General features: G+C 42.1%; 1 protein-coding gene across 1 annotated transcript; it reads right to left on the bottom strand.

Moving 5' to 3' along the window:
- Window positions 1-5,957: 5,957 nt before the first annotated feature.
- On the bottom strand, window positions 5,958-11,565 carry LOC135508251 (sterile alpha motif domain-containing protein 7-like). Its single transcript, XM_064928316.1, has 6 exons — window positions 11,463-11,565; window positions 10,845-11,169; window positions 9,900-10,540; window positions 9,624-9,745; window positions 6,409-6,519; window positions 5,958-6,206 (listed from the first exon to the last, which is right to left on the bottom strand). Exons 1-6 carry the CDS (start codon window positions 11,563-11,565, stop codon window positions 5,958-5,960), a joined length of 1,551 nt encoding a protein of 516 aa, XP_064784388.1.
- Window positions 11,566-11,828: the final 263 nt, after the last annotated feature.

Raw genomic sequence — 11,828 nt, 5'->3', positions numbered from 1 at the left:
CTAACTCCACTCGACTCGCTTCTCTTTTCACTCTTGACATCCACTTCCGCCATGATCCTCCTTGACCCAGCAAAATGGATCAAAGCACTACATTCCCAAATACCCAAGATTATTTTTTTTCAACAACAGACCCTTCTTCAAAAAAATTTAATCGAATTAAACACCTTGTAGTAATAATGTTTAATCCAATATATGACTACTGTTATGTGTTTTAAAAATAGCCTTACCACTTTATCTCAAATGGATAAAGAGTTTTCATTCTAATCTAGATAAACTGGAGGCTTACTGAATCATTTTAGATCATGTGTAGCTATCTAGAAATGATTTATATCATTGATTTTCAGTGTCCATTGCTACATCAAAATTGAGTAACAACTGTCCCCGTAGTGACCAGGAATGTTCCTGATTTTTTTGTGATTTGAAAAAGTTGTGATTTGATAGGCTTTGTTGTGAAATTAAAATCAATAATTCATATTGAATCATAAAAAGGGGCAATATTCATTGGAAATAATTATTTTACTAAAACAAAATGAATGCATTAGCATTTAAATAATACTCTTTAATCTTTCCCAAACAGGTTCGACATTTCATTGGCTGCATTTAGACAGGCAGCCCAATTCTGATATTTTTTTTTCACTAGTTGGTGTCACGCCTGCTCCCGTCCCCCTCGCGCGCCAGGCTACCCTTCTTTACATGCACCTGTCACCATCATTACGCTCAACAGCGCTCATTGGACTCACCTGGACTCCTTCACGTTGTTGATTACCCCCTGTATATCTGTTTGTTCCTCGGTGGTGTTCTCTGTGTCCGCGTTATTGTTGTGTTCCTGTCAAGACGCTGTTCGTCAGCTATTACAACTGCAATCACTGTACCTGCTTCTCATCTCTTGCATTGATTCTTACAGTTGGATTTTTGACAAATCAGACCAGCTCGGAAAAAAATCTAATGCGAAAAGATCTGATGTGATTGGTCAAAAGACCAATTATTGGAAAAAATATCAGAATTTGGCTGCTGTGTGGACGTCACCGTCGGAAGTAGAGTCACTGCCTGCATCGGCAAAATGGCAGCGACTTGCACAGCGCTGTAGTTGGTAGTGATGTTACGTTTAATACCAGAGCTCCGGGGCATGTGGTGAAATCGCTAAGAAGTTTACTTCGAAGCAGTGTGCTTTTATCACTTTATCAGAAGAACGTGAGCAATGACATCCGAAGCTTTGTTTCTTCCAACAACCACCTGATTGGTTTTGTATTGGTTTCAGTAGAAGATAAAAAGGCTACTCTGCACGCGCTACAGCGTGTGGGACGTCATCTATAATAATTTGGTTGCACAAAATTCTTTTGACTAGCCACTAGTGTACACTGTGTTGATCAAAGCCTTGAATAATGTACTATTTTCGACACAATTGACTGGAAAGCTCAATGCTTCAGGAGGCTCAGTTTCCCCATCACTACTAGTTGGTCTGCACTGCAACGCTGCTCAATGAACAAAGGAATGTTTGACGGGAAAGAGGGGCCGAGCACTGAAAGTTATTCTAATTTTCACAATCTACATGGGAGGTGTGAATTGCAGGCTGTTACCACTTTCCAAGTGGTCAGGTAGAAGCCACATTAGCCTAGCCATTAGCCCAAACAAAGAAAACAAAATCAAATCAAAGTTTATTTGTCACGTGCGCCGAATACAACAGGTGTAGACCTTTACAGTGAAATGCTTACTTACAGGCTCTAACCAATAGTGCAAAAAAGGTATTAGGTGAACAATAGGTAATAAATAAAAACAGTGAAAAATAACAGTAGCGAGGCTACATACAGGCACCGGTTAGTCGGGCTGATTGAGGTCGTATGTGCATGTAGATATGGTTAAAGTGACTGCATATATGATGAACAGAGAGTTGAAAGTTGATACATGTGCATCCAGGTATACTTTTGTGGCTGAGTCAACTTATTTTAACATAATTTAATGCATGTTATTAAAGCCCCCATGCAGTCTTTGTTTACTGAATGTCTAATAATGTCTGTGTTTATTTAAGGAAAATAAGTCCAAAATATATTTTTTTATCATTTATTTCGCTGAGCCTCCTTTGGCCTTTGAAATGCTTGGTCTAATCTTGTGGGCTTTAGAAAACAAATGTAAATATATTTACATACACAGCCCTGATTGGTTGAAAGGATGATCTAGAGCCCACCTCCTTCACCAGAGGAACAGTCATTAGTCTATTATATTCAGATCACAGTGTGACATGAGGTGGGCCAAAAGTTCCATCCCATCTGAACAGGTTGAAAATCCAGGCATTTTTTTCATAATTTTCACAATTTCAGAACGTTATTTCGAACTCACTAGCTAGGTTTCCATCCAATTGGTGACAGATTTTCATGCAAATACTCTAAAATCCACATGAAAACAATATGTGCATTTTCCCACCTGATAAAAGGCTGCGTGTATATGACGTAGTGCACATAAATACATTTTGCGGTTCAATTCCCATGTACCGAATATAGAAAATACAAGTCAAATGTGTTTCCATCGCATTTTTTACTTCACTGATGGTTCTCACAAAACACTTTTCCATTAGTATATAGCAAGTGTGTCCACTCTGGTATTGGTGTAACGACTGTTTGAAGACGAGGACCAAGATGCAGCGTGGTACATGTTCATTTTTATTAAACTGAACACTGAAATAACAAAACAGTTCTGTCTGGTGCAGACACAAAAACAGACAATAACTACCCACAAAACACAGGTGGGAAAAAGCTACCTAAGTATGGTTCTCAATCAGAGACAACGATAGACAGCTGCCTCTGATTGAGAACAACACCCGGCCAAACACACAGAAATAAAAAACATAGAACACAAAACATAGAATGCCCACCCCAACTCACGCCCTGACCAAACCAAAATAGAGACATAAAAAGGATCTCTAAGGTCAGGGCGTGACAATTGGCACATGCTCTCTAGCCGACAGCTCACAGATACAGTGCTAGTATAGCCTACATGATGAGATTATTATGGACAAAAGAGTGAGATTATTTTATTTGTCAAAAGCAGCCAAACATCGATGATCATTTCACCAGAATAATACCCTCGATATTTATGGGAAAGGCGCATCAAGCTCATCACCTTGCACTTTCACCAGCCTATGAAGTTCATCATCAGTTATTTAATCTGTATCCTAATAAACTGCATGCTTTCCTGAGGAGTTGTAGTGGGAGGACCACACATGTCATCGTGCAAATCCAATTTTACTTTGATATGAAGGTTATTTTATCAATATGTGTGCATAAAAGCGTTTCCACCTAAACTTCTCACATAATTCATTTTACAGACACAAAAAGATCCCACCTTGTCTAGCGTATTTTGTTATGTCGACATTTGGAAAGTTTACTGACAAATTGTATGTTTCCGTCATAAACATTTCTATCTGACATGTACTTTACTCACGTTAAATGGTTGGATGGAAACCTGGTTATAAGTGTGGAAATATCATTTAAAAAAACAGGAAAATCACGTATTTAACTGCACTGCTCCTTGTGTGCTTTGTAAACTTTAACACGTGAAACAAAACATTGAATCATTTTGAGACAATAGGAAATATGTTGACTGCTATGTTAAACAATTGTAGTAATGGTTGCTTTGGTTGTCAACAGCCTTGTGGCTATTGTAGTCTTTTTACTGTAGAAAAACAAGAATCTCTAGGTAAGGCAGGCAGCATGTGAGGGAGGGATACCTGCGCAGGCGCCTAGACAGTCTGGAGCTGACCCATGGGTTGTATTCCCCTGCTCAGACTTTGCTGACGCATGCCAGATCTTATAACGCCTGGATAGGAATTTTACGTATCACCTAACGACATCATATGTTATAGCAATCTGGTTCCCAACAGCACAGTCAACCATTGGTTGATGCATGCAACTTCTGAGCAGGGGAATACAACCATGGTCTCCTGAATATGAAACAAGGTACAAAAAAAGTCCCAAATGTTTGAACTAGAACTAAATACTGTACATACAAAACAATTCCATCATATTCTTAGCAGTTTAAACACTGTATGACACACACTACAAAACTGAACCGAGCACGCCCCCATTCTCATCGACAGGGATATAGTGGAGCAGGTTGAGAGTTTCAAGTTGGCCCGTTCCTGTAGGTTCATGCTCTACAACATCCGCAGAGTACGACCCTGCCTCACACAGGAAGCGGCGCAGGTCCTAATCCAGGCACTTGTCATCTCCCGTCTGGATTACTGCAACTCGCTGTTGGCTGGGCTCCCTGCCTGTGCCATTAAACCCCTACAACTCATCCAGAACGCCGCAGCCCGTCTGGTGTTCAACCTTCCCAAGTTCTCTCACGTCACCCCGCTCCTCCGCTCTCTCCACTGGCTTCCAGTTGAAGCTCGCATCCGCTACAAGACCATGGTGCTTGCCTACGGAGCCGTGAGGGGAACGGCACCGCAGTACCTCCAGGCTCTGATCAGGCCCTACACCCAAACAAGGGCACTGCGTTCATCCTCCTCTGGCCTGCTCGCCTCCCTACCACTGAGGAAGTACAGTTCCCGCTCAGCCCAGTCAAAACTGTTCGCTGCTCTGGCCCCCAATGGTGGAACAAACTCCCTCACGACGCCAGGACAGCGGAGTCAATCACCACCTTCCGGAGACACCTGAAACCCCACCTCTTTAAGGAATACCTAGGATAGGATAAAGTAATCCTTCTCTCACCCCCCCTTAAATGATTTAGATGCACTATTGTAAAGTGGCTGTTCCACTGGATGTCATAAGGTGAATTCACCAATTTGTAAGTCGCTCTGGAAAAGAGCGTCTGCCAAATGACTTAAATGTAAATGTATGTAAGTTCCTTGGCGTCCACATCACCAACAAACTAACATGGTCCAAGCACATCAAGACAGTCGTAAAGAGGGCACAATAAAACCTATTCCCCCTCAGGAGACTGAAAATATTTGGCATGGGTCCTCAGATCCTCAAAAGGTTTCAACAGCTGCACCATCGAGAGCATCCTGACTGGTTGCATCATTGCCTGGTATGGCAACTGCTCTGCCTCCGACTGCAAGGCACTACAGAGGGTAGTGCATACAGCCCAGTAAATCACTGGGGCCAAGCGTCCTGCCATCCAGGACCTCTATACCAGGCGGTGTCAGAGGAAGGCCCGAAAAATTGTCAAAGACTCCAGCCACCCTAGTCATAGACTGTTCTCTCTGCTACTGCACGGTAAGCGGTACCAGAGCGCCACGTCTAGGTCCAAGAGGCTCCTAAATAGCTTCCACCTTCAAGCCATAAGACTCCTGAACAGATAATCAAATGGCTACCCAGACTATTTGCATTGGAACGCTGCTGCTACACTCTGTTATTATGTATAGTCACTTTAATAACTCTACCTACATGTACATATTATCTTAATTGCCTTGACACCTGCCCCCACACATTGACATTGACTCTGTACCGGTACCCCCTGTATATAGCCCCACTATTGTTATTTACTGCTGCTCTTTAATTATTTGTTATTCTTATTCTTACGGGTTTTATAGGTATTTTCTAAAAACTGCATTGTTGGTTAAGGGCTTGTAATTAAGCATTTCACTGTAATACCTGTGGTATTCGGCGCATGTAACAAATAACATTTTATTTGATTTGAACACAATAGCCTGATGAATATGGTAAGCAGCTTAAACACAGCCCTTAGGGCTGAAACACTTGCTGAATTCCAAATTGACCCCTACTTCCTACTACCTATGCACTTCTAACTGTTTGCAAGGATTGGACAGATGAAATTAACATTCCACCTTGCCAATCAGAGGGCAAGATGCATCCATTACTTATACCCACCCAATGCTTAAAGATCTACATTAAGTCCTTAGGGGGTTTGTGTCTATATGTACAGTATGTGGTAGGAGCTAGGGGTCAACTTGGAACTGAGTCACTGGCCCGAGGACTCGTACCCCCCTCACTGATGCCTCAGGCAGTTTCACTGCTGGCCGAGGGGGGAGAGGCGTTGTCAGTCTCTGGGAGGGGGTCTGTGGGTTTCCGGCCTTCTGGGTCTCTGGTGCAGGGGCTGCCCATCATCTCCACACTGTTACAGTATACAGGGGAGCTGATCTCTGACGATCTGTCTCCTCCGGCCTTCTCAGATGTGGCCTGTAGGGCGGCGGCAGCGGAGAGTGGGAGGCTCATCATGTAGAACATGCTGCCTAGCCGGCTCGAGACCTGGTGAGTGGGACAGAAAGAGCGATACCATGAGATATTCTAATAAGCAATGTGCTGATTTCATTATTACTCTTTTCCGAAAATGCTTGTGTGCTAGGTTATAGTAATTATAATCCATTGGAAATTAAATAGACAGCACTCCAGAAGATTTTGTTCTGCTGTCCGAATTTGTGAGACTAACTGTTTTTGATGGTTTGTATACCTGTGATCGTATCTTGAGTGCCGGGCCCAGCTTCAGTCCCATCGTGTCCAGTAGATGGTCTTCTGTCAGGAATGGCAATGTCTCTCCATCTATCATGTGGTCTTTGAACGTCTGCAGGGAATAATCAGGTATGATGAGGAGTAGTATAGTAATGCATATCCATAAGACAATTTCCTTAAAGACAGACGCAGCAGTATGACAGCAATGCAACTTCCTGCTTACATTAATTATGAACAGAATTCAAATCTGCCAAGATGGCCTTTATATGCTCTCTTCCAAAGTTTGAATGCCTCAAGGTAGGGTGCAAATTGGAAAGAGTCAATGGTGGCAGTCCTGGCCAATTTGAATTCTGTTGCTGATTAATACTTAGTGTACACTTACACTTCAGTGCTGTGATGCAAAAATCCTAGCAAAATGCTTGGCACATAGAATTAAATAAGTATTGTCAGATATTATTCATCCTAATCAGACAGGTTTTTTACATGGACGATACATTGGAGATAATATAAGACAAGTACTGGAAACAATAGAATACTATGAAATATCGGGGACACCAGGCCTGGTTTTCATAGCTGATTTTGAAAAGGCTTTTGATAAAGTACGACTGGAGTTTATATATAAATGCCTAGAATATTTCAATTTTGGGGAATCTCTTATAAAATGGGTTAAGGTTATGTATAGTAGCCCTAGGTGTAAAATAGTAAATAATGGCTACAGGAAGTTTTAAACTATCTAGAGGAGTAAAACGAGGTTGTCCACTATCGGCATATCTATTTATTATTGCCATCGAAATGTTAGCTGCAAAGATTAGATCAAACAATAATATTAAGGGATTAGAAATCCGTGGCCTAAAAACTAAGGTGTCATTGTACACTGATGATTCATGTTTTCTTTTAACTTCTTCGATATAGGGGGCGCTCTTTTAATTTTTGGATAAAAAAACGTTCCCGTATTAAACAAGATATTTTGTCACGAAAAGATGCTCGACTATGCATATAATTGACAGCTTTGGAAAGAAAACACTCTGACGTTTCCAAAACTGCAAAGATATTGTCTGTGAGTGCCCCAGAACTAATGCTACAGGCAAAACCAAGATGAAATTTCATACAGGAAATGCCCCAGATTTTGAATGCGCTGTGTTCCAATGTCTCCTTATATGGCTGTGAATGCGCCAGGAATGAGCCTACACTTTCTGTCGTTTCCCCAAGGTGTCTGCAGCATTGTGATGTATTTGTAGGCATATCATTGGAAGATTGACCATAAGAGACTACATTTACCAGGTGTTCGCTTGGTGTCCTCCGTCGAAATTATTGAGCAATCTCCAGCTGGTCCAACTTTACCATTTGGTTCAGAGGAGAAAGGCAACTGCCACGAATGATTTATCATTGAATAGATATGTGGAAAAACACCTTGAGGATTGATTCTAAACAACGTTTGCCATGTTTCTGTCGATATTATGGAGTTAATTTGGAAAAAAGTTTGGCGTTGTAATGACTGAATTTTCGGGGGGTTTTCTTTGCCAAACGTGATGAACAAAATGCAGCGATTTCTCCTACACAAATCATCTTTTTTGGAAAAACTGAACATTTGCTATCTAACTGAGAGTCTCCTCATTGAAAACATCCGAAGTTCTTCAAAGGTAAATTATTTTATTTGAATGCTTTTCTTGTTTTTGTGAAAACGTTGCCTGCTGAATGCTAGGCTTAATACTATATGCTAGCTATCAATACTCTTACACAAATGCTTGTGTAGCTATGGTTGAAAAGCATATTTTGAAAATCTGAGATGACAGTGTTGTTAACAAAAGGCTAAGCTTGTGAGCCAATATATTTATTTCATTTCATTTGCGATTTTCATGAATAGTTAACGTTGCGTTATGCTAATGAGCTTGAGGCTATGATTACGCTCCCGGATACGGGATTGCTCGACGCTAGAGGTTAAAACCACAATTGGAGTCTCTCCACGGCCTCTTAGAGGATCTAGATACTTTTGCTATCCTCTCTGGATTAAAACCAAATTATGATAAATGTACCATATTACGTATTGGATCACTAAAAAATGCACATTTTACATTACCATGTAGTTTACCAATTAAATGGTCTGACGGAAATGTAGACATACTCGGTATACAAATCCCAAAGGAATGAAATGATCTCACTCCAATACATTTTTATAGAAAGTTAGCAAAAATAGATAAGATCTTGCTACCATGGAAAGGAAAATACCTGTCTATTTGTGGAATAATCACCCTGATTAACTCCTTAGTCATATCACAGTTTACCTATTTGCTTACAGTTTTGCCTACACCTACTGACCTGCTTTTAAAAACTTTTTTTTTTAAATATTCAATTTTATTTGGGACGGCAAACCAGATCAAATTAAAAGGGCCTATTTATATAACGAATATGAATTCGGTGGGCAGAAATGATTAAATATTAAAGCATTAGACCTCTCACAAAGGGCGTCAGTCATACAAAAGTTATACTTAAATCCAAACTGGTTCTCTTGTCAATTGGTACGAATGTCTCATCCTATATTCAGGAAGGCCCTTTTCCCCTTTACTCAGATTACACCTGCTCACTTTCGGTTGTTTGAAAAGGAAATAATCTCCAAAATATCCATATTTTTTAAACAAGCCTTAGAAAGTGGGTTGCAATTTCAGTTTAATCCACCTGAAAGGACGGAACAAATAGTACAACAAATATTGTGGTTAAATTCAAATATACTAATTGATAAAAAAACTGTTATCGAAGAAATTTAAAAAAAAAGGTATAATTTTAGTGAATGGTATCAGAAATAGGACTCATTAAAAACCCTACAATGTGATTTTCTGAATTTATTTTTCTCATTTTGTCTGTCATAGTTGAAGTGTACCTATGATGAAAATTACAGGCCTCTCTCATCTTTTTAAGTGGGAGAACTTGCACAATTGGTGGCTGACTAAATATTTTTTCTGCCCCACTGTATATGCATGCGTGTATGGATATATACATTTACCCCAAAAATATGGGGGATTGGAAATGATGCAGACAATTGCATTGGAAGCAACATTCTTTCCAGCAATATTAAGGTGATCCACTAAACACGTAGTGTACAAAACATTAGGAACACCTTAATATTGAGTTGCTATGTCAGTCTATGTCATGGATAGATGAGTATATATTTGTAAGCACGAAATCACTTGTGTTTGATAATTATTAGGAAATGACACCAACCTGAGCATATTCAGAGCAGCTGGGCATGTTTTTGATGAAGATATACACGTCATTCACTGTCCACTTCCTAAGGTCTTCAACAGAGGACATATCTTGTCCGTTAAGAAAGAGATTGGGTGGCCCTGATCAAAACAAAAGACAAAACAAACGGCTCACATCGGCTCACATCTGTCACATCTGTCCTTGTTCATATACATTATAGAAATCAAATCAAAGACAGCAGCATTACCCCTGAATGGTTTGATCAATACAAGACTGTAGAAAGTAGACACTCACCAGGAGGGAACATGTAAGGCATGCCTGGGATAGGTCCACTGGCGGAGGGATACTGGAACGCAGAGCATTGACTGGGCCTGTCTTTGTCGCTGGCGCCACTGTTGCAGTTGGTGACGTCAGGGCAGCCATCTTGACTGTTTATGCAGGCTGTTCGCAGGCCCTGCGCCGCCTCCTTGTAGCTCTTTCTGCCATTCGACGAGAGCTCTGTGTCCATTTTGGCTTGATGTTGTTTGCCGACTGCCTCCCCTCCCATGTCCATTTTCCCCTCTGCCTCTTTCTCATCTCCAGAGGCACCCCCGGGACTCTGCTCCACGCTCTTGTCCTCCGATTGGCCCTTGTGTCCAGACGCATGGCTCTCTGCACTCTTGTGATTGGTTGCCCTGCGACCAGCCCTGCGGCCCCTCTCCCTCTGCAGCGTGCTGATTGGTGGATAGGGGCTGGAGGACATCAGGAGGTTGTTGGCCTGCATTTCCTCCAGGGTGGTACGGTGGACAAAGAAGTCGTGGCCGTCTGGGAGGCGCTGGCGCCCCCGGAGTGCCATAGCGTTGGACTGGTACATCATGGGCGCATCCATACCCATCAGACCCTTCTGATGGGCATTCTCCATCTCCTTCTGGTGGAGGATGGCATTCATCTCCATCCTGAAAAACAACCAATGCACACCAATCAGACACAATACATCACGACATAACCAAATAAACCAGTTAGATATAAATATACACCAACAGGACATAACAATAAACGTTTCTAGGTCACATGGGCTCTGAATATGGGCTCTGTATATATTCAAATCGTATCTGCCAACTGCTCTGTAACATAGTGCATAGAACAGACCCTTGGTATCAGGTTGAAGGGAGCTATAAAAGGAAGGCTGGGATATCCAAAGCCCTATAGTCCATGACGTGTACTTTGACAAGCCCCGTGACAAGCAGCTGCAGACAATACCTGGCGATATTCTGCTTGTGGATGAGCTCCTGTCGCCGGGCAACTGTCTCCATGGGCTCTGAGGGCATGAAACTGTAACCAACTCCAGGGAAGCCCCTGACAGAAATTCCAGGGTGTGGGGGCATGGGCGGACCCAGGTGACCCCCAATGTGCATCTGCCTGGCCTCGGAAGATACCATCTCCGAGGGTGGAACTAGCTCTCGTTCCATGAAGCGAGGCTCAAACTGGGTGGGCACCCCCTGTATCCTCTGCTGTCCTTGGGCCAGGATCTGAGGAGCCATGGCTATCTGGTTCCTCATCATCATCTCCTGCCTCTGACATAGCTCTGAAATGCAACACAGTAAACACAATGTTAGATGTGTTACAAGTCTACAGAACTAGGGCCGTACTGACTACTAAGTTTCTACTGACTATGTGACTTGACCAGGAAAAGCTCTGGGCCCCAGTAATTAACTTGGTTAAGGAAAAGTTCCTGACTCCAAGATTGTAAAGCATAAAAATATAGAGTGAATTTTCTAAGCAAGGCTAAGGATTTGCAAGCTAATACCTATGGCTTTAACTCAGCAGACTAACAAAGTCTTGAAGCATACAGATTCAAACCAGGTGGATGAGCCTTACCTCCAGCAGACATGCCGTTGACCAGGCGGTACCAATGTTTCTCGTCCAGAGGCCCCTGCTCCCCCATCACTGACATCTTCCTCAGCTGCTCCCTTGGGGTCATGACCCGACCTTTCTGTGGAACCGAGATGAGGAGATTAGTGTATAGATTAGTATATAAGACCAGTGTTTCTCAATCTGTGGCCCGTGGACCGGCACCTGTCTCTGGGATGTTGCTGACTGGATCTCGGCTTGGTTAGCTGACAGCAATTTAGTCTGTTTTCAAGTGCTAGTTTTAAATCGGTCTGAAGCACCCTAGCTTACGTATCCCTGGTACAGGAAAGATCACATTTGCCCGGGAACAAAAACAGTTGAGTAGTGGTGAGC

The sequence above is a fragment of the Oncorhynchus masou genome, chromosome 3 (genome assembly GCF_036934945.1).
Source record: "Oncorhynchus masou masou isolate Uvic2021 chromosome 3, UVic_Omas_1.1, whole genome shotgun sequence".
Classification (NCBI taxonomy): Eukaryota; Metazoa; Chordata; class Actinopteri; order Salmoniformes; family Salmonidae; genus Oncorhynchus; species Oncorhynchus masou.
The sequence above is the reverse complement of the archived record's forward strand: the minus strand, read 5'-3'. Positions and strand labels throughout refer to the sequence as shown.

What these genes read in the sequence shown, in the direction of transcription:
- LOC135508251 (XM_064928316.1), bottom strand. Translation starts at nt 11,565, where the DNA reads ATGACCCCAAGGGAGCAGCTGAGGAAGATGTCAGTGATGGGGGAGCAG. An exon ending in CAACGGCATGTCTGCTGGAG is followed by an intron (nt 11,170 to 11,462) that starts GTAAGGCTCATC and finishes GTTGCATTTCAG; the next exon opens with AGCTATGTCAGAGGCAGGAG. An exon ending in GCCTTACATGTTCCCTCCTG is followed by an intron (nt 9,746 to 9,899) that starts GTGAGTGTCTAC and finishes TGTTTTGATCAG; the next exon opens with GGCCACCCAATCTCTTTCTT.